This window comes from Mesocricetus auratus, unplaced genomic scaffold (genome assembly GCF_017639785.1).
Source record: "Mesocricetus auratus isolate SY011 unplaced genomic scaffold, BCM_Maur_2.0 Super-Scaffold_100003, whole genome shotgun sequence".
Taxonomy (NCBI): domain Eukaryota; kingdom Metazoa; phylum Chordata; class Mammalia; order Rodentia; family Cricetidae; genus Mesocricetus; species Mesocricetus auratus.
In genome coordinates, this window is record NW_024429188.1 from 2,998,487 (window position 1) to 3,021,743 (window position 23,257).

Sequence of the window (23,257 nt, forward strand, 5' to 3'; positions counted from 1 at the left end):
TAGAGTTGTGTTAGCTAGAGTGGTCAGCTTGACAGTGGGGAAATCTGAGTACTTCATAGCGCTCATCTCTTTCTACTGGAGATGTTATGTCACGAGCTGCTCCAAACTCCTGCCATGATGGACCACAGTCTTCAAGGATGAGATGAGATAAACTCTCTCCCCCACTCCCACCCCAAGTTGCTCTCTTGTGGGTATTTATAACAGCAACAGGAAAAGAAACTAAGGCTAAGAAAGTAAACAGGATACTGTGAAATAACTGGTCTCTCGATAGGCAGACAACTATAATCATGAAGATTGATTTTCCACTTCCTTGCATATGCATTTCAAAAATTGCATTCTTTGATATTTGGAGTTACATAAGCACATAAGTATGTATATGTAAAGATGTATGCTTTTATATAAATACATTGCATATATGAGTCATTTGCTTATATAACATATGACATATTTAATTACATGAAAATATATGTACACATATATTTAAAGATAATCAGCAGCAAAAGTTATTCAAGTTACATAAAAATGATCTGAAAAACAATTCTAAAATACCAATAAAGTATATGTTTTATGATATGGAAAAACCTGACACTATTTGTTTATTTGAAAGCATACATTAACAGTGACTAATCTCAGGTGTCTTTCTTTTTTAGACCAAGGATTTACATCTTGCAAGCTTATACATAAGATGTAAGAGTTGCAGCCATGGAGAGTATTTTTTTCATTTTGTCTCCACCTTAGGGTCAAATCTACCTGGTGAGTTTATTTAGATGTTTTTCTTGCAAATACAGTAATTTATTTCCATTTAAAGTCACTTGTTTCCATTCAAAACTGACTGTTGATGGTAAGGGAAAATCAAAACACCAGCTTCCTTTGATTTGTTTTGACAAATACAATGTTGGACATTAAAGTATTCTTCACAAATGCACAGAAACGAAGAGAAGACAGACAGCCTTGGTTTGTGGTGGTACCAGACTCTTAAGATTTGTTTTCATTTTGTTGTCCGGCATCTTGATGGTACTCATAGAACAGCCTTCATATTAAATGAGTCATTCAATGTTTTCAAACTGCTCCTGTGGGGTAGTAATGATTACAGGTTTCCTGTGTTTGCTAATGATATAAAAAGGAAGTTGTAGAACAGGTTTAAAGGGAAGCTTAAAATGTTGCTATTAAATTCCATTACACTTTTCTCCTCTTTATTTTCAAAGGTAATGATTTTATGACCAGTTGTCCTCCTGAAAGTCAGTTTTCATCAGAGTCAAAACATACAAAAGTTATTCTAAATACTACATTTCATACTCGTTTTAAGAAAGCAGCAGCATCACAGTGCCGATGACATTGCTTGAAAATGATATCACGGTTTGTAAAGATGATAAGTAAAGGAAAGATAAATTTGCAAACTGACCACTTCCAGGAGTATGTGCCATCTCTGTAGATGGTCATTCCACATCTCATGCTCTAATCTTTAAGTTCTTTTTCATTGATGGCTCTAGGCCCAATATTCCTGTGATGCTGTGCACGAAGCAAAGTCAGCCACTGTTGTTTATAAACAGGGGCCAGCCATTCTAAAGGTATGAGGTGACCTTGCTCAAGAATAGTCGTGGAGGCCAGGTCACAGATGATATGCTGAAACCTCAGTTTCTTAAACCCTGGTTGAAATATTAGCCCTGCTTCACTTCCAAGAAAAGCAATGTTGTCAATACATTCCATGTGCCTGGAAAGCCAGCTGTTGGCATTAGCTAAGAGACATTTCACTGAACCTTTTCAGCGAGGGTTAAAATAAAGGAACATCCACGTTTTCAGGGTGGTATCTAGAACAATTTCCTTTTCCAACATGAGTAGGTCATATGATGAGACAAGTAGATACATGTTCTTTATATCAGTTTCTCTGTAAAGTCTAACATTTGGGTGTATCGTCAAGTTGCAAAGAACCCAGTCAAAGCACTGTGACTTTATAGATATCAGTCTCTATGTTTCTGCTGTTATGTAGTATGAACACACGGTTTTCATATTAATGGTTTTCTTCATGGTCTCACTACATTGCTGAATTACCTTCTCTACCTGAAGCAGGCATGCTGCTGCCAGAACATAAGGAACTTGTCGGCACTTCATTGGCAAGTCCTGGTCTCTGTACAATGAACCAAACATAAAATCCAAGGACCAGATGTCTATGTGCTGGTTGTTAATCTCCAGTTCAATAATATCACAGTGCGGTTCTTTCCAAGTATCTTGGAGTATATTAGCTGCCTAGAAAGCCAGATGGTGGCACTAGCTAAGAGACATTAGCTTGGCCCCAACCAGTCCCAACTGCTCCATTGTGCTTGCAACTGCCAGACGCGCAACTGGGACCAGCACTGCATTGAGGCTGCTGTGGCTCTGACAAACTGGAGTCATCAGGTCTCCAGACTCAGCTGCTGCAATGTCCCATCGAAGAAAACTCCTAGAACCTCTAAAGGAGACTGTTGCAGAGGATTTTCACTCATGCCATTGCTGGAGTGTGCCAGGAGAGCCTGGCCTCACTGCATTTCTCTAGCACAGTCTCAAATGCCACAGAAAAGGCAGGCCCTTATTCATTGTCTACCCGTGCCCTAGAGCAGAGGCCCTGCCCACTGCCAGCATGCCATTTTAAAACTATGGCATGTGACCCAGCTTCTCATCTTCCTCCTTCCCTTTCCTTCCTCCCTCTTCTCTCCCTTCCCTTCTATCCAATTTCCTCCCTTCTCTCCTTTCTCGTTTCTTCTTTCCCTTTCCCCATTCTCCTTCTCCTTTCCTCTGCTGCCTCCTTTCTGTCTATGGTTTCCAAAGGGGCACATATGTAGCTTTAGCTGACCTCACTCAAAGTCAAGAACCTCCTGCCTCAGGTTTGTAAGCTGAACTTTTTTCTGTAAAGATAGCAAGCAAGTTACACCCATCTTGATGTGTGCTAAAGACTGTACACATTCCAGCTCATAACCCATGGAGTACCATAGAACACTCAGCTGTCATGCTGTGTTTTGGAGGCTCATGCCTATAATCCCAGCACTTGTGATGAAGAGTCACGCGGGTCTCTGAGAGTTGAGGCCAGCCTGGTCTATAGAGCGAGTTCTACAACAGCCTGCAAAGCAATACAGAGAAACTCTGTCTTGAAAAACAAAACAAAAGGAAAAACAAAAAATACTCAACTGTCAGTGGTGTTGAATGTATGCACGTACCAGCAACTTTTAGCAATTTAATTGGTAGACATTCTTATTGCTTATTTTATTAGTCTTTTTGATTACTATACAAGACAAGTATTAATTTCCCACATGTGTTTGTATACTTAGATGAGTATTAATTTCAGATATGTGGTTATATATATATATGCCCAAATTTCTGTGTATGCTTTGCCTTTTCATATAAAAATTTAAAAACATTTTGTTGACATTGTAAGAGCAAGGTTTATTGGAGCCTCAGAAAAAGCTTTCTTAAGAATTTCGCTGTGTGGCACAAGGCTGATTCAGCTTTAGCCAAAGAACAATGAACAGTTCCAAGGAGTGCCCATTCTGTTCAAATTGACCATATCTGGATGGTCAGACAATGACTAATTTTGATAAATAACATCTTCTTTCACAACTGTTCTTGTGGGCAACTATTAGTAACAATTTTGAAATTTCCCCAGGCCCCATAATCAATGAATCCAAAGGTTACCTACTCTTACCCATTTCTAGACAACCAAAGCACGTACCACCCTGCTTTCAGTTTTTTTCCTTTATAAACCACTTACTGTTCATGTCAGGCACAATAATCCTGCAGCCGCTGTGACAGTTTGCTGGACAAGGTCCCTGCTGAGAGGCTTGTAACTTAACCATAAACCTTATGTGTTTGCATCACTGAGTGGGCTCCTTGAGAGGTCTCTGTTTGGGCTCTCGAGAATTTGGTATAACAGACATAAGGTTCCTTATGAATCCAGGTGTTTCTCATATGTGCACATATATGCATAGTTTATGTTTTTGTTTTATTGAATTGCATTTACCTATTACATTTCTATGGGAATATTTACTAAAAATCGATTGTAATGCTTTAAAAGACAGTAAAATTTTATTACTTGCTTTTATGTATATGGGTAAAAAACCCTCATATCTGCAATAAGATAAATATTTTTCAATATTCCCTTGCTGAACTTTAATAGAAATAATGAACTATTTTTCTGAATCCAAATAATAACTTTATATGCCATTGTAGATTCTCGTATTTAAAAATGACAGGGCATTTTACACAAGAGGATACTCATGGTAAGCCAGTTTTTTTTTAAACAAAATAATTCGCCTACATTCATGTACACATGGAGTAATACAACAAGATTTCCCGTAGATTGTCTTTGAATGTTGGCATGGTGAGTCCTGTCAGGCCCAAACCCTTACAGGACAGACCGCATTGTGATTTTCATCCTTTTTACATGCAGACTGTGTGAGTTGGGCTTCATTATCTATTTCAAGGTCCATCATGTCTTCACAAAACACAGCAGTCTCATGGTGATATGCACGGACAATGACAAGGAAATACCCAAGGTTATTTTTACAGAAAAGCTTTTGTCAGTTTATCTGATGCCACAAAACCAGCAAGTTATGCAGTGCTTGTCAGACGTTCGTTATTTGTGAAATCAATAACTCGTATTTCAGCCCCACTTTCAAATATTAGGTTGCTTACCTTTTTATGATCTTTCCCTGGTTTTAGTATAATTAACAATTCACAAGTCAAAATTGTTGTAACCTGAGTCCTACGATTAGGTGTGTACCACCGCCTCCTAGCTTCAGACTGCTGGGATTAAAGGTGTGTTCCTAGATTCTATGGCACGTGGCTGACTTTCCTTTCTGAATCTTCAGGCAAGCTTAAATAAATCATAAGTAATGTATGACTACAAATTGTGCTGCATATATGTATTTGCCCTAGAATGGTACACCTAGAGTTTGGGGTGTTGGACACTTCCCCCACAGTGGTCTGCTGACCAGCATCTAGCAAATACCTCTTGTCCCCTAATTCCAGTAAAATCTGAATGCAACTTCCTGTTGTCTGCCCATCCTTACTTCCTGAATGCATCTTCCTGTTGTCTGCCCATCTTTATTACTGAAGGGCCTTGGGAACATGTACTTCACACCTTGGTAGTTTTCCACCATGCCTGCTAACTGGTATATAATGCTCTCCTCTTGTTGCAATAAATGGTATTCTCCTTGCAACTATGTCCTGCTGGCTTTTGTCTTCATTTAAATCCCCAGGAACTCTCCTGAAACGTTGAGAAGTATTCTGCCCTTTTAGGAGCTGCATCTTGCTGAAACACCATCAAGCAGATTTTCAAAGTAGCTATTCATGTTCCCCCTCCCTCGAGAAATGTGTTAGTGTTTCCCTTACTCCACGTGATCTCTTGCATGAACTGTTGTTTTTGTTGTTGATCTTAGCCATTCTTGGGGATCATAGGTCTATTTAAATTGTTTTTCTGATCTTGATGATCTTGATTTAACTTTGGTAAGGAGTATGTACTGAGAAAATTTAACACTTCTTTAGGTGGAGTACAGGTTTTTAAAGTATGTCTGTACAATTTTCTGGATTTCCTGACTGTCTGTAGTTTTGTCCCCCTTTCCATGTCTAATTTTGTTAATTGGTATCTTCTCTCTCTCCCTTTTAGTTAATTTGGTTCAGGGTTTTCCTTTCTTATCGATTTTCTCAAAGAATGAGCTCTTTGTTTCATTGATTCTTTGTTTCTATTTGATGGATTTTAGCTCTAAGTTTCATGGATACTTGCCATCTAATCATTTTTGCCATGACTTCTCCATTTTGTCCAATGACTTTCAGGCATGCTATGCAGTTGTTAGTGTGAGATCTCATCAGTTATTTTATCCAAGTTTGTTTATTTGTTTTATGTAGGAACTTAGTTCTGTGTACTTGCCTCTTAGAACTCTTCTCATTGTGTCTCATCAGCTTGGCTATGTTATGTAATTATTTTCATTCAATTGTAGAAAGTCTTACATTTCTCTCTCATTTCTGTCTTCACCCATTTCTCATTCAGTAGAGAGTTGAACAATTTCCATGGATTTGAATGCTTCCTGTTGTTTATTTTGTCAATGATACCTTCTTTATCCTGTGGTGGCCTGATAGAATCCACATAGTTATTTCAATTTTCTTGTACCTGTTGAGATTTATTTTGAGTTTCACTGTGTGTTCAATTTCACAGTTGTTGGGAAGCTGTCTCTGCAGAGCTGCAGACAGAGCCAGCTGAGGTCCATACTTGAGGGGGGGTGAGATTGAGAGAAGGGGGTTAAGAATCCCAGACAGAGACACAGGATAGCTGTCAGGAGGCCCATTCAATCCATACTGAATGGGCCCTTAGTTTATTCTTTCACACTTTTAGGAATTCAGCCAGCAGTGAGGACAAAATGGCAGAAGACTTCCATTATCATATATAAGGGGCAAAGAGATTTCCTTCCCTCAATCCTCCAGGAATTTGGTAGCTACAACTGCCATCCATCCTTCAGGATCCAGAGTAAACACACCTAGGCCCAATTATATTATTGTAAGACAAGAGGCATCCACCACCAAGGCCAAAACATCCTGTAGCTCCCAAACTCCTCCCTTAGGGATAGTAAGACAGATTGGAGCTCTCTAATCTTGAGGCAAGATGGAATGGACTCCTTTGCATGGGTCCTGACATGAAGTAAGCTCTTCGAGGTGCAGAGAAGAAAGTGTGTTCCTACATGTTTGGGTGAAATGTTCTGTAATTATATGTCATGTCCAACTGGTTCATAGCATCTGTCAGCCCCAGCATTTCTCTGCTGAGTTTTTCTCTAAATGACTTGTGTCTTGTTGAGAGGGAGCTAATGAAGTCTCCCAATATCAGAATGTGAGAGTCACTATGTGATTTAAGCTGTCATAGTTTTTGTTTTGCACACTTGGATCCCTTGTGTTTAGGCTATAGATTTGTTTTAACTTTCTTTATATTTATACATTGTGTACTTCACCTTGCACATCTCACTCTCATTCAACTCCCTGTCCCTCTGAATCCATCCTTTGCCATAGCAGTCCCCATAAACAAAATAAAATTTAGAGAACAAAGAAAAAACGAAATTAAGAAAGGAAGGGAGGAAGGAAGAAAGGAAGGAAGGAAGGAAGGAAGGAAGGAAGGAAGGAAGGAAGGAAGGAAGGAGAAAAGGAAGGAAGGAAAACTGTTGGGGAAGTCCTGTGTATATGTCAATAAGGCATTTTTGGCCAATAGAGAAGCAAGATAGGTGGGACTAGGAGTCCAGGAGGACTCTGGGTAGGAGAAAATCAGGGAGTCAAGATGTAACCGCCTTAGGGATAAGAAGCCTGGAAACTTCTCTGGTAAGAGAAATACTTTGATTAACAATCATGGGATAAATACTTAAGTCAGAGTCAGCCAGTAAGAAACAAGCAAGGCCAGCAGCTTCATAATTAATATAGCCTCCTGTGTGTTTATTTGGGACTGATGTGGCTCTGGAACCAGGCTGGCAGGAAGGCTTCTCTTTACAAAAGACCTTGTGATAGAAAGGGTAATTTGACACAGTGAGTCATACAGTTTAGAGTTTAATCTGCACATCATTAATTTCAAGTGTTAATTGGAAAGAGTCATTGATCTGGTGTGAGACCGCTGTTTTCTGCTACAATGCTGGTACTGAACACTCACTGGAACTCCTTTTGGATATCCTGTTGTTGCCCTGTGTTGTGGAGATCTGGCAGCTTTGGGTCTTCAGGTCCAGTGGCCACTTCATGGGCTCCAGCAGATCATAGATAAGGTAGATGTTGAGGTAATCCAATTCATAAGACTAGATCTAGAACTGGGTAGTTTCTGGGTTGGTGAGCCTGCCAGATCTCCTCTCCCTCCACCTCCTCTCTCCTCACTACCAGGTTATGAACTCTGGCATTGCACCAGCATTGCCCAGGCTGTTTCACCCCTTGGAGCAATGAGCAAAAGCTGGGAGAGCTTCTCCTGCCTTCATGCCCTCAGTGTCATCTTGCCTACACCTACACCAGCAGGGCAGCTCTACAGTGTTGTGGGGCATAGATTTTAAGAAATGAATTGTCATCCTACTGAGATTTTCCTTTAAGGAGTATGTAGTTTCCTTCTCCATCTCTTCTTATTACTTTTGGTTTGAAGTATACATCGTTTGATATCAAAAAGCCTACACCAGCATGCTTCTTAGGTTCATTTACTTGAATATCTTTTCTAACCCATTATCCTGAGGTACTGCTTATCCTTAATGTTTGAGGTACATTTCTTAGAAGCAGCAGACTGACGGATCCTGGTTTTGCATCAATTCTCTTGGTCTGTGTCTTTTTCTTAAGGAATTGAGATCATCAATATTGAGAAATATCTATGACCAATAACTCTTGATTGCTGCTATTTGTTATTATTCTTGTGGTTGTGTTGGTGGTGACGTGTGTGTGTGTGTGTGTGTGTGTGAGTGTGTGTGTGTTTCTGAGTTTGTGTGTATGTGTGTGTGTGTGCATGCTCACGTATGTGTTTCCCTTCCTTTGAATTTTCTTTTGTGAGATTATTTACTCTCTATGCTCTTCATGGTTGTAGTTAAGCGCTTTAGGTTTGAGTTTTCCATCTAGCAGCTTATTTAGAATGGAATTTGCACTTAAATTTGCTTAAATTTTGTTTTATAATAGGATGTCCTTTTTCTATATCTATGTTGATTGAAAGTTTTGCTGATTACAGTGGTTTGCACTGGCACCCATTGTCTCATACATTCTGTAGCACATCTGCTTAGACCCTTCTGGCATTTGGAGCTTCCATTGAGAAGTCACATGTAAGTTTACTAGGTCTGAATTCATATGTCTTCTTTGGTCTTTTTTCTTGCAACTTTTAATAGTCTCTTATTTGTTCTTTATTTATAGTGTTTTGATTAGTATGTGTTAAGGAGATTTGACTTTACCGGTCCAGGCTATTTGGTATTCTGTATGATACTCGTACCTTGATGGGCATCTCTTTCTTTAGGGTAGAAAATTTTTCTTCCAAGATTTTCTTGAAAAGATTTTCTGGGCCTGTGAACTGATCTGCGATTCTTCTCCTTCCATTCCTGTTGTTCTTAGATTTAGTAGTTTCATAATGTCCCAGATTTCCTGGATGTTTCATACCAAGAGGATTTTAGACTGAATATTTTGTTTGACAGATGTATCCATGTCTTCTATTGTATTTTCAGTTCTTATGATTGTGTCTTCTATCTCCTGTATTCTGTTAGTGAGTGTTACCACTTTAGGTTCTCTTCAAGTTCCTCAATTTTTGATTTCGAGAATTCCTTCAGTTTGTGTTTTCTCTATTGGTTCTATTTTCCTTTTCAACTCTTGAACAGTTTTACTTATTTTGTTACACTGTTTGTGTTGTCTTTGATTTCTTTAATGAATTCATTCATTTCTTCCATAGGAAACTCTATAATATTCATGAAGGCTTTTTAAGGACTTTTTCTTGAATTTAAGCTGTGCTGTTACATTCAGTGCCTGCCATGGCACTGGTGGGTACTTATTATCCTGGCTGTTATTGACTGTGTTTCTATGCTGGAGTCTTGGAATCTGCGATTGGGAAGATGTCTAGGTGCTGGTATCTGGCTTTGTCTTTGTTGGGTGGGTTTTTGTTCCTTTGTTTCTGTTTCCTCTCTAGATTTTAGTGGATTGTGGTGGCTTGTTTTGCCCGTTATGAAAATTTGTGTGGATCTGAAAGGTGTGGGCATTGGGGCTTCCAAGTAATAAACATTTTGTAGTATTGGGACCTGTGGTGGCTATCCTTGGTTGTCAAGTTGACTACATCTGGATTGAACTAGTATCAAGAAATGGAAGGCATACCTGTGATCTGGGACTTGAGGCAAGAAAACAACCAGACCTTGAGGATAGATGACACATGCTTTTAATCCAGACCTTGAGGCTGGAAGACACATCTTTTAATATGGGTCACAATTTCTGCAAGAAGACTTCACCATATTTTTTATTTTGGTGTTATTTTCTATGCTCTTGGGGTTATTTTGGTATTAATAAATGTGGTTTTGCATTTCTTTCCCATTTTCATTCATATGCCCACACCTCTTTCAGGTCTTAGATAATGATTCCTCTATTTTATTTATGTTTGGTTTGTTGGATATAAATATTTTGGGCTGTTAAGATTTCTGGAGGCCATTTTTCCCCTTCAGTCATGCCATACACAATTGCTATATATGTGGCTCTCACAGTACTTTGGCAATTAAAGTGTATTTTCAAAGCCATTCTACCCTTTCCATTCAGAATCCAGCAGCAGCCACTCTGATACGTTTTCCTTCATACGTGATGAGTATTATTCCTCTTACACCTTTCAATATACATTCTTAGCTGTGTAAACTTTATGTTTTATGTATGATACACATTGGGCATTTTCTTTTCTGTTCATCTCTGTTTGGTGTACAGTGTTTTCATTGTGTTTGGACGATTGTACCTATTACTAATTTGTGGAAGTTTTCTATGAACTAGTTGAAGATCTGGTCTATGTCATTGACTCATAGAATTCCACCTGCCTCTGCTTCCCAAGTGTTGGAATTAAAGTTGTATGGCCCAAGAATGGTGCTGGCTACCTCTTGATCATAAGGCAACAGGAAGTAGATTGAGGCAGTGGGCATGGCTTGCTCATACAGGAGACCTGAAAGCCACACAGTGACATATTTCCACCAGTAAGGCCACATCTACTGGAACAAAGCCACACTTCTTAATATTGCCACTTCCCATGAGCTTATGGTGGGACAACTCCAATCACACTACCACACATGGGGTAGCAAGATAGGATCTTTAAACTTCTCAGAGTCTTTAGGTTATTCACAAAGGTCATACTACTCCAGAGGATTTATATTACATTGGCTTAGCTTTTCTTTCCTCCATGGGTACATTGCCAGCATGGACTGCTCAGCTGGGTAAGTAAGCATCTAAATATCAATAAATGACTCATCTCTAGTGCACACAATATTGTATTTGACATAAAATCTCACGGAGTGGGCCAAGAATCCTAAAAGCCAATGAAAAAGGATCACCTTTGAGAAATTGTTACCTCCAAGAATACCCGAGGTCTCTGATGGCACAGGGTTCTTGTGTAGCGTGCATTCTCATCCACTCACAACTTGGAATTGGTACGTTTCATGTTTATGCCTCAGTCTTCAAGAGGTACTAGAGTGTGCCTGTTATACTGTAACACGACTCCCACTATTCTTCAGCTTTGCATGTGCATCTATCTCTCCCTCTCAGTCAAGGTAAAGGAAAATTCCATTGTAGAGGTTGTAACCTGCAGGGCTTTAGGCTCTCTGATGTCCTGTCCCTGAGACTTCTCAGGGATCAATCCCCACAGTGCTCTACCTCCCTCCGTCAGCTCCAACCCTGCTGCCCTCCTGGGTGTTTCTCCTCACACATGCCAGGTCTTCTGTGGCCACTGAGCTTCAGCACCTGTCATCCCTCTACCTGGAATGCACATTCTCCTTGACTGCTGCTAAAGGGCCACTCTCACTACCTTCATGTTTTCATTCCAAATCTACAGGCTCCACAAGGCCTTTCCTGTCCACTGTGTTTCTCTGAAAAGAGCATTCTCCCTGGAATTTCATTTCCTCACGACTAGCTTTGCTGTGCCTTATCTTATCACTTATCAGTATGACAACACTTCATATTAACTTATGAAATACCTGGCCAATGCACATCCATGCACTACAAAGAAAGCTCCATGAGGATAAGATCTGTTTATCTGCTGCATCTGCTCACTGTTGTGTCCAGAACAGTGCCCACCCAAAGTATTTGTGGGATCAAGGTAAAACAAGTGAACAGAGGATCTGTGGGATCAATTGCGTGAAATCAGACCAGTATCCCTGGGTCTGGCCCTAAAGCTACAAATGCAGCTCCCACCAGGGCATGCATGGGCTTGCATATTCAGTGAAGCTTGGCAACTGGAGGCATGTCCAAGTGAAACCTTTCCCAGGTTCGTTAATGATACGAACCCTTGCTCACACCAGGATGCTGTGTGCATTCGTTTTGGGACATGGGTTCTACTCCAAGTCGTTTTTGTGATATGAACTTACCAAAATTCTAACTGGATGCGGACCACAACAGAAAGAGAAACATCAACGAAAACATGGGGGTTAGCAGAAATGTTCCCTGGGGGAACTGCTGGTGCTGGCTGAGAAAACCCATGTGGTGTAGGAAGGAAAAGTAAAGCTGCCTGGTGAGGTATGCTTGTCTTGTGTCATTCTTGAGGCAGTGAGCCTACAGAGTCAATGCTTGCTAGGTGGTGAGCATCTAGCAGATTTGACACCTTCTTTCAGTGTCTGGGAGATCCTCGCCTCCTCCATGTGTGACCTTAGAAAGACACCAGCAGCAGGTACCAGAAGCACTCTTCTCTTCGGAGGCAATGGCTGAAGGAGGTGGCTGAACACACACAGTGTTCTCAGAGGGACTTCGGAAGGATAGGGAATGACAAGAGGGAGCAGAAGAGGAGGACACGGACCCGTGTCCAGGACTCCACATTTGTGAGGCCCTTTATTGCCATTGCCAGTTCTTCCTCCTGCAAACCACAGCCCTTCCATAGGGCAGTGTACAGCACAAGGAATTACTTAGGCAAAGCCACAATTCCCAGCCGTACCCAATCTCTTGGTGGTCATACCACCCTCTCCAAAAGGAGAGGTGCACACAACACATCTCCACTAGGGTTGGCTCTGAGTGTAAGTAGCAAGGGGGAGCTAGTTTGGATAAGAGGAACCTAGAAGGTGGCATGTGCTACAGACTTTGTGGGGAATCTACTTGGAATGGAATGCCTACAGAGGGGCAGATTCCCTTTGCCTGAACACTGAATGGAGCCACTTTAGGCTTCAGGCAGCTGTGACAGAGCATGGACTGCCAAGTTCTCTCTAGACCATGGGGATATGAGGTACAATCAACAGATGCCCCCTCCCCCAAGGAAGGCAAGGACTCTTCCAGCAAGAGGAAGGATGATGACACGATTGATATTCCTGGCTTCACCAATGATCCATTTTCCCAAAGGAAGTACTTGCCCCTTGCCCAGAGCTAGCCTGCAACTCTTGCTCCTCCCTTCCCAACCCATGTTTCTTCTTCCTTCACTCTGGCCCTCCCCTCATTCTGGTCTCTGTCTAATTCTGGCTCCCTTCCACCTCTACTAGGCAATCACCTCCTGTCCCCTCCTCCACAGCCCATCTCCAGTTCCTTCTCCTCCTCCCCCCAAGAGCAGACCAGCTAAGTCCCATTGCATGCTTAGATGACTGACTATGATATGAGCTCACTTCTCTCACAGGCTGAATTGACAGCTGTTCCATCTTTCCCTGCTCCACCCACCGAACACTCCCAGCCTTTTCCACAAGGCAAACTGCTCACAGACAGCACGCCATACCCACAGAAATGTGTATTTCTCAGGACATCCAACCGTTAAGCCCATGGTGAGCTGCCAACACACTCATAAGCAGCAGTCTCTGTGTGTCTAGAAAGTACAAATTTATTTCACAATGGAGTCATAACTTTGACCATCAATGCGGTTTTATCACCAACTCATAAACATAGATGTGGAAATCATTTTCAAATTTTATAAAATATACGGAGGGTCTTGAATCAACTTTGTGGATTATCATACCAATTTTGGTGGTTCCATCTTTCTGGTCGTACACAACATATTTGCCTCTAATTTCAATATCTAAGTTAGGTGCAGGTTCTTCTACATGTGGCACAATGCTGAGGTTGCCTTCTTTAAAATCATCACCAAGTTGGTACATGTATAATATTGGTTCTTTTTCATAGGTAATATAAAACCAGGATTTCATGACCGACACCTGATCTAGAACCAGCCCTCTCCATAATTTGGAAATCCCATGTTCTCCCTCAAACCTATGATCCACTGATTTGCCAATGATGGTATCAGCAAGGATGGGATCAGAGACTTGGGATGTGTCTTCATTTTCGGGGTGAACTTCCAGGGACAATATCCTCTCATCTTTATAAAGTTCCAATCCATACACGCAATCGACGTTATCATATTTGACCAGATATAGGGATGGGTTTATAGCCATCTGATCTACAATGACTCCCTTCCAGTAGGTGACGCGCCACTCTTCTTTCCACTGGTGTGAAATTCTGCAGCCCACGATGCTATTTTGGGCTGGGGATGAAGATCGGCTCTTGGGTCTTTCCTGTGCAGCATTTGTTGCGATGGGTTCTGCAACCTCGTTGGTGTTAGAGTCATGCTGTTCTTCAGTGGGCCTGTTGGATTGCCCTTCGATCCCTTGGTTCCAGCAATTCAGGTTGCTGGGTCCTGGGTCCATGGCTGAGGATGGGAAAATGGAAGAGGCCATTAGCTAAGGAGCCAAATGGCTAACTTCTCCTGGCCAGCATCCTCAGCACCTGTGATGGTCCCTAACTGCCCACAAGAAGCCTGAGGACAAATCTGGCTGTGCACCTGCTGCTGTGCTGAGCTCCCCTAGCTTCCCTGGGCCCCAGCTGGGTGGCAGATAACCAGCAGGATTAGGAATTCAACTTCACCAGATCTGGTCACTCTTAGGCTCAGCTGCCTGAGCCCATGGACCCAGGCATTATCCTCTTTAGAGGAGGAGAAATGTGGCAAAGAGCCTCTACTCTCTTCACCTTGTTTTCACCTCAATGACCTGAGTGTCCCTGCCTGGGGACCCAGGATGCTTTCAGGTACTCACCTCCTGGCTCCTCTGTGCTCATTTCAGAATCTATAACTGGCCCCTACAGCTGCCCAGGTCCTCCTCCCTGTGTGTTCCACTTGGCCAGTGCTACTCTGTTTGTCCCGTAGGCCTTTCCCTTCCCACATAGCTCCTGCCAGGAGCTCACCTGTGACCTAGTCTCGCTGAGAGGCCATAGTAGTAGGAATACTGAAGAATATTAATAAACGGCCTAGACACTGTTCTTTTGATGGTGAAGAGTATGACTGCTTTCTGCCTTTGTCTAAAAAGATTCTGCCTGAGGTTAAATTGAAGAGTTTTGGATAAATGACATTGACAGAGATTTCAATACATGATGGTATTGACTGCCTTTTGTGGTTATTAATGTTCACTTTTATGTAGGTCTATAATTAAAGGAGCAAACTAAACAAGAAAAATTACAAAATGTACAGATTGAACAGAAAAGAGATATCAGGAAGAGTAATGGAGCTATGTCCAGTGCTCAAGGAGATAAAAAGTTTAAAGAAAAGCCTGGTGCTAAATGGAATGAAGGGAGTGGTAACCTCAGGGCAGGACCCAACCAAGCTAAGCTTCCAACTTGTGAAAAGGAATTAAGGAAAATACTAAGCAGTAAAGGAAACCATCAAAAAATTGAAAGCTGGTGAAAATGTATTTGAACAAGGGGGCAAAGTTCCAGCCCCACCAGCAGAAGAATTTGGCAGCTTCAGCTACATCATTCTAGATGAGGGTTGGGGAATCTCCCTTCATGGCTAAGGAGGGAGGACAGGCATGTATCCGTGCATGGACGCCCAGAGAGGCCATTCCATTAAGTTAAGGTGAAACTTGAATTGACTTGGAGACCTCAAGATGTTGGAGATTCAAGAGCCATAGGATACCTGCCAAGGAAAGCTGCTAGCTGGGTGTGGAACTAGTCCAAGAGAGGGAAGTATATTACAGTCAGCAAAGGAGAAAGGAGTTGGATACCTAAAGAGTGTGTTTACATCAGACATGGGGATGCAGACTTTGGAGTTTGCTAAGAGAGTTTTCAGTCATGCTTTGGTCCAGTATTTCCTCACTATCTTCCCTTTCCTCCCATTTTGAAGGGTAATGTGTATTTTGTGCCATCATATATTGGAAGTGTTAGAAATATAGTGCTAAGTGGGACTGCAGGTCCTGTGATGGGTGTGGAACACATGGTGGGTGGGAAACACAGGGAGACCTACAGACAAAACTTCTGTAGAAAGTTTACTGGTAGAAGGTAAGGGAGTAAGGTAAAGGAAGAAAGAAAGAGATAGACAGAGAAAGAGACAGAGAGATAGAGGGAGACAGATAGAACTGCATCCTCAGAGAAGAGAGAAGAGAGTGGAAGTAGGTAGAGTTTGACTCTTAAAGGGCCAGAATACTGCCTACCAGGCACAGAGGGGTGACAGGTTGTGTCAAGTTCCCAAGTGATGGGGACAGGTTTACTTGGATTATTATAGGAAGTTTGAGACCTGCTTTTGCATTTTGATTTTACAGGGGTTACATTTAAGAGTTTTCCATGTGTCTCAGAAGAGACTTTGAATTTTTACACAGAGTTAAGACTGTTAGAGATTTGGGGGACTTCTCAAGTTGAAGTGAGTGCAATTCTGCATTATGACTATAAGCCTATGGGGGCCAGGAATGGAATGTGCTGGTTTGAATAAGAATGGCTCCCCCATGGACTCATAGATTTGAATGATTAGGGAGTGGCTCCATTTGAAAGGATTAGGAGATTAGGAGTAGCCTTGTTAGAGTGGGTGTGCAATTGTAAGATAGGTGTGGCCTTGCTGGACAAAATTGTCACTGGGATTGGGCATGGGGTTCCAGAAACCTAATCCAGGCCTAGTGGTTCTCTCTCTTCCTGATGCCTTCAGATCCAGATGTAGGAATCTCAGCTACCATATCTGCCTACAGGCTACCATGCTCCTTGCTGTGAGGATAATGGGCTTAACCTCTGAAACTGGTAGGGAGCTCCAATTGTTATAGTTATCATATCTCAGCAATAGAACATTGACTAATAGAGACTGTCACATAGCTTCCTGGAGCAAGTAGCCTTGCAAGGAGTTGTACACATACAGTGAGAACTTCCACAAACACATTATCAGTTGGCTGTGCTTTCTGTCATTGGATTTCTCAGCTGGCTGCATCCAGGCCACTGATGACAACACAAATCATTCTTGAGGCAAATCGCCAGGAACCAAGCATGGTGATCATGGGACTTTATTTTCCAGTACAACAAACTAATTAATGTGACAGGTTTGGTATGATGTAATGGGACAATGTCAGGGACACTTTTAGTAACATTCCCTTTCCTCCATGCTTAAAATCACTTTAAATGTGCCTCCTGATAACTGTGCTTTAGAATGGAAAAGCTAGATAGACCAGTACTCAAAAAACATAGATGTTTTGTTCCAGATTAAGTTTATACTAGAGTTCCTGTGCTTGGTTCCAGATTAAGTTTATATTACAAATCCATGCAATACCTTCATATGTGCTTAGTCTATAGAATGTAACTAAAATCTATCAACAGATATATAGCCAATTTACAAAATGGAACTTAGAGAAACTGCTGTTTAATTCTGAGAATTCTGGCCCTGCAGAGGTACACCAACTGTTTCAAAGAATGACATTAAGCATATAATTGTGGACAGTGGGAACCAAAGTACAGTGATGGCAAGATGATGTCAGTTAGTTTGAGAAAGAGATAAAGACGGGCAAGAAAACTGAACATGAGGATAAATTGATTGACCTTAAAACCTATCTGGTTTAGTGAATGTAAAAAGAGAATAATTGGAAAAAATTGGGAAATGGGTCCTGTTGTATTCAGTGTTGTTTTTACTGAAACAACCAGTAATGAAACACGAACCGCCAATCAACAAACCCACGTGGATTTTATTAGTTGAAGGGGGGCTAAAAGGAGGGTTAGGTATTGAACAACCAGGAGCAGAGATGGAAGAGTGTGGGGTATGAGCTTAAAAGGGAAGCTTGTGCATGTGCACTGAGTGACATAGTGATGATGATGACATGCCTATGCTACTGTGCATGCCCTGCCCATCCTCACAGGGGTGGGGTTAGCCTAATGCTGGACGTTCCAACAGTCAGTGTCTAAGAGGCTGCCATTGGGAAACAAATAGTTTTCTAGCTGTGATGGTGGTAGAAGAAATGCTTTATAACATAAAATCAAAGGCTTTATGTCATTGGTAAAATGGTATGTAGGCTAGTACTTGTCAGTTATTCCAGAATATGTTTGTACTAAATGTTTCAAAGCTTTTTCAGCACAGGAGGTCTGTCCTAACTTGTAAACCCAATATGACCTTTGACGTCCTGAACACTTAGTATGCTAGTCTCTCCTTAATAGTTACCTTTAGCAGGTTTGACAACTCAAAATTGTGAATGCGTAAGAATAGTCATAAATGGAGCTGATCCAATTCTCTGAAGACATTCAGAGTTGAACTCCCCAAAAGGATACATCACCACAAATCTTATAAATACAACAGTAGCTTAAAAATAAGGTATTAAAAAGTTTTAAATAAGTAAATTGTTTGGAATGGCATGAGAGAAACAAATTTTGCAATAATAATAGGAAAAATTTCAGTTATATTTTAAAATAATAACTCAGAGATGCTATGAATATCATCAATGACCTCAATAGCCCCCGTATCAATCCTTTTTTGTTGTTTAATACCCAGACAATTTGTGTGAGTTGATTGCCTCCAAATTAAGAGTAGGCTTTTATTGTGATAAACATAATAACTAAATGAAACTACATTATTAGCTAATTGTGCTTAGTTCTTAAATCAGCATACAAAATTGATCTAAAATAACTGGACACAGCATTGGGATGGGCTGTATTACAATGGGAGGCAAATGACCTGAGATGATACAAAATAATTTTGGAAAAAAATTTACAAAGATTTTACAATTAGCAGGTGTTGGTGGCACATGCCTTTAATCCCAGCACTCGGGAGGCAGAGTCAAGCGGATCTCTATGAGTTCAAGGCCAGCCTGGTCTACAGAGAGAGTTCCAGGACAGCCTCCAAAACAATACATAGAAACTCTGTCTCAAACACCCCCAAAAAAAGATTTTACAATGAAATGACTCCTTGTCCCATTGTCTGGAAATAAGAAAGCATTTATCAGCTAAACTTTTAGACAGCTCTAAGTTTTTCTAGGGTGAAAGTGACAACACAAATAGAAGACTGAGGAAAATTTGGCTTTTGGTTGCATAAGAGTGTATTTGCATGCCAGGACTGCTTTAACAAAGTAGCATAGACCTAGTGGTTTAAACAAAAAATAACTTATTTACTCAAAATTGTGAACTTCCTAAGACTAAATAAAAGGTTTATCTTTTTTTTCAGGGCATTTCTCTTAGTTTCTAAGCATTGGTCTCCACTTCCGACTTCAGATGACCTAATCTACATGACCCTGTGTTCTAATTTCTTATAGGAGCTCCAATTATATAGGATTAGAACAGATATATTGGATTGAAGTTGCCTTAGTTACCTGTATAAAGACCCTATCTCCATAAAATGTCACATTCTCAGGGGCTTAGTGCTGAAATTAAAATAAGACTTGATGGGGCAGTAATTCAGACCTTAACACTGAGTACCTAGATTAATAACCTGCTACATTTGTCTAACACTTCAAACAAGCAGTGTATGAAAAACTAACCCAATTTATTTATAAATTGAAATCACAATGACAATAATTTACAGGTAAGTCTAGGTAGATTTTTTTTCAAAAACAGGTATTCAGATTTAATGTATACAAACATAATGTTTTAAACAAACACAGAGCTGCTGAGAGGTAGTGGCACATGCCTTTAATCCCACCAAAGGGGAGGCAGAAGCAGGCAGATATCTATGAGTTGAGGCCAGTCTTGTCTACAGAAGTAAGTTCCAGAACAGCCCATGTTACACAGAGAATCCCTGTCTAGAAAAAGAAAGGAAATTTGAAACATGTAAACAGGTGTGTTTGTCAATATGCTATACAAAGAACTATGCCTGTGCCTAATGTAACTGAACCGAGCTGAAAGTTGGGATTATGTGACTCTGGATATCCTCATTATCATAGGGAAAAATCATTATTAGTGTACATTAATTAATGTCTATTTATAAATATGCACAGTGTGTATAAACAAAATGATCTATTCTGAAACTTATTTATGACCAAACTTTGTGAACTTTGTGTTTATATGTGAATTGGACAGTATAAGCAAGGTGCACAGTAAAGAGACTACTGAGGTGGCTGTTCCAGGGTAAGGATGGAAGGTTTTTATTTTAGGCAAGAGAAAAAGAACATCCAGAGGCATCTGGAGGAATCCAGAATAATGAGAAAATGAAAAAGACTGGACATTGCCAAGGTCTAATGCAGGGCATGGAAAAGTTATGTGGGTTACAAAAGATAATAAGTAGCTGTGGGTAGGGAAGCCCATGATCTGGAGCAGCCTGGGAGTTTAGGACAGGGGAGCAAGTGAGAAGGGCCAGGATCTAGACCTGGACTTTAAGGTGTTTAACAAATATGTGTGAAGAGGTACAAAAGCAGGCTGAGGGCCAGCAAGGGCTTTGATATGCAATCAGAAGAATATGTCAGTAGCTAGTCATTTGACCCTCAGGCAGAGACAATGGAAATAACTCCTTTGGGCTAACAAACAAGTTTCACTAGTTCCTGAGGAATGATGACTTTTATCTAACCACCAGAAATTCTACTACAGTTCAGTTTGAGCTAACCTTTGAAGCAATTTTGGAACAAGTCAGTGGTCCTGACTTTTTGGGAGGAAATGTGGTATACACTTTGGACCTTAGGACCTTACTATATGACAAAGCAATTAAAGAATTTCAGAAACAAAAGTACCTGAAGCAACAGTATGAGAAAGCCCAGAGAAGAGGATGAAACTGGGCTCAAAGAAATGAACACAGGGAAATAAGAGAAATGCAAGAGGTGCTCCAGACCAAAACAAAAGACAACAAAAGACAACCACCAGGAACAGCAGCAAAAAAATAAAAAATAAAAAAGCCCTGCAAAATTAAGCACCAATGAGAAAAGACTCAAATAAACACTCAGAATAAGAGAGGTGCACAGCTGGTTAACTCCCAGGTGGCAGTGCAGCTGCATGCACCAGAGGACAGCAGAAATACCCACCAGGCCACCAGTGACAGGACACCAACAGTGCTCCCATAGGGTGCCCTGACACCATTCAGGACAGTCTTGGTGAACAGACTAGCGGGCAGGGTGGTAGTTCCTCTCTCGGGGCTGTGGTGAGCCCTACCTAACCTGGGAATTCTAGCCTAGGACTTTTAAGGGAGGTGGTTGCCCGATCCTTGCGTGCAGAGTCCTGGACCCCCACCACATAACTGCACATAATAAATATATTATTGTTGATCTATCGTTAGTATGCAATAGAACACCAGACTTTTTCATTGTGTTTCATGTATCTAATGATTTTTCTTCATTTTCATCACCCATTCCATTCTCTTATTCTCCTTCTTCCACCAAAACCTCTCTTAATTGCCCCAGCTACCTTCATGAATTATTTTGTTTGCAGCCAGTTTCTTATCCAAACGTGGGTCAAAGGCAACTTCTCAGGGAAAGGATAATATCCCAATGGAAACACCACTTAAGAAAATGATAGTCCCTTCTTCAACAAGAGTTAATTGTCAATAGTTAATGGACAGGAAGGGGTTGGGGCATCTTGGTCCCTTCTCCATCCATGAGGAAATATTAATGCATCTGGTCTTGTATAGATCTTGTGAAGAACAAGAAAATTCATGTGTGCAATGTTTTTCTGGTGTCTAGAAAACAGATTTTTGCTCTATATTGTCCCATCCTCTCACTTACCTTCTTCCATTCTCCTTTCTGTATGTTTCTTGATCTTTAGAGGGTAAGTAATAAGATGAACATTCCACCATCAATTATTGGCATAATGATAAAGTAGAAATACACTAGAGGAATACACAAAGGAAACATTTAAAGATATTAATATAAGTAATAAAACCAAAAAAGTCAAATGTCATTAAATTGAAATAATGTATATCTCCTCAGTAACAGGAATAATCAATACAACGAAGAGACCAATACAGAGTACAATAAAAATATCTATCAGGAAATAATTTATCTAAAAAATATATAGAAGATCACTAAATGAGTCATTATTAATTATTATTATTATGCCCAAATGAGTCATTGAGTCATCTACAAACTAGTTGTTGTGAATATTCAGCAAGAAACCTGGGTATATAGTTTTCTCTATTGTATACAGTCTTTGGTTCCTCTAGAAATATATACATAGGGGTGATGTAGCTGCAATACACAGTAGTTCTATTTTAGTCTGTGGAGTGAACTATATATTGATATCCATAGTGGCTGCATTAGCATTCCCATCAGTAATATAGAAGGATTCTTATCTAGCACCAACCCAACATTTTTGGCAACATTTGAGGTTTTTTGACTTCCTTTCTTGCAGCCATTCTCTGTGACATATGATGGAATCTCCAGACGGGTATTCGGCCTAGATATCCAACAACAGATGAATGGGTTAAAAATATAATACACATATACAATGGTCCCATATTCAACTGATAGAAACAAAATCTCAGGCTTATTTCCTGGGAGGCAAGAGGCAGTTCAGATGAGGCTTTGGTTCTCACGTAATGTACATCAGATTCTCTGCTTACTGGAAAGATTTGTAAATGTTCTTTTAACATCTGAGCTTTCTGTTTTGAAAAACATTTTCAAAGTGGACAAAAAACCCTCCCAAATATTGTCATCTGTGTTCTTTTTATAGGAAACTTGTTTTAAATACAAGTTGTAAGTATGCTGAAAGAAAACAATGAGGAACAGTGGGAACACCAAGGAGGAGATGGGGAACAGGGAAAATAGAAGAAAGCAGGGAGGACAGTGGATGAATAGGAACACAATATACTGATACCTACATGTAAAAATACCATAGTGAAACAAATTGTTTTATGTGTTAATTTAAAAATTAATAAAAACAAAATACTAAATTATAGAACACAATAAATTTATAAATTTACATTCGTACTATATGATAGATTTTAAGTAAAAAAAATCTAGAGAAAAAGAGAATGATTATATAATTTTATCAAGTATACTTCCCAGGAATATGAATCTGTTGTTAACATGTGTTTAATATCTGATCCATAAACAATAGAGCTTCAAAATGTATGAAATAAAATATTCAAGAGTAATAGAAAATTCCACAATTATTTATGGGAACCTTAACACATCTCTTCCAATATGTGATAGAACAGATATTTGGAAATTATTCTGAAGAATTCCACAAAATATAACAACTAGACAAAGAAAAATGTGTAATATGAACAGTTGCTTAATTATTATGTAATTTAAAATTGGAGTTTAAATATTTGAGATATGAAATACCATCATACTGATTATATCACTATTCAGGTATATGAAATACTTGAAGAAACCATGCCAGTTTTAAACAGTGTCTTCCAGAAAGAGGAGAAATCTTTTCAAGCCCTTTTCAAATCTAACATTCCTGTGATTGCATATGAGAAAAACTACACTAATAGAAACTATAGAATAATCTATATCATGAAAATAGG

General features: G+C 40.2%; 1 protein-coding gene and 1 pseudogene across 1 annotated transcript; both read right to left on the reverse strand.

The window, feature by feature from the left end:
* Positions 1-1,087: 1,087 nt before the first annotated feature.
* Positions 1,088-4,460, reverse strand: LOC121139911 (annotated as a pseudogene).
* Positions 4,461-13,468: 9,008 nt separating this feature from the next.
* Positions 13,469-21,607, reverse strand: LOC121139801 (spindlin-2-like). The gene is made up of 2 exons (XM_040743797.1): positions 21,507-21,607; positions 13,469-14,287 (listed from the first exon to the last, which is right to left on the reverse strand). Exons 1-2 carry the CDS (start codon positions 21,514-21,516, stop codon positions 13,497-13,499), a joined length of 801 nt encoding a protein of 266 aa, XP_040599731.1. The 5' UTR covers positions 21,517-21,607; the 3' UTR covers positions 13,469-13,496.
* Positions 21,608-23,257: the final 1,650 nt, after the last annotated feature.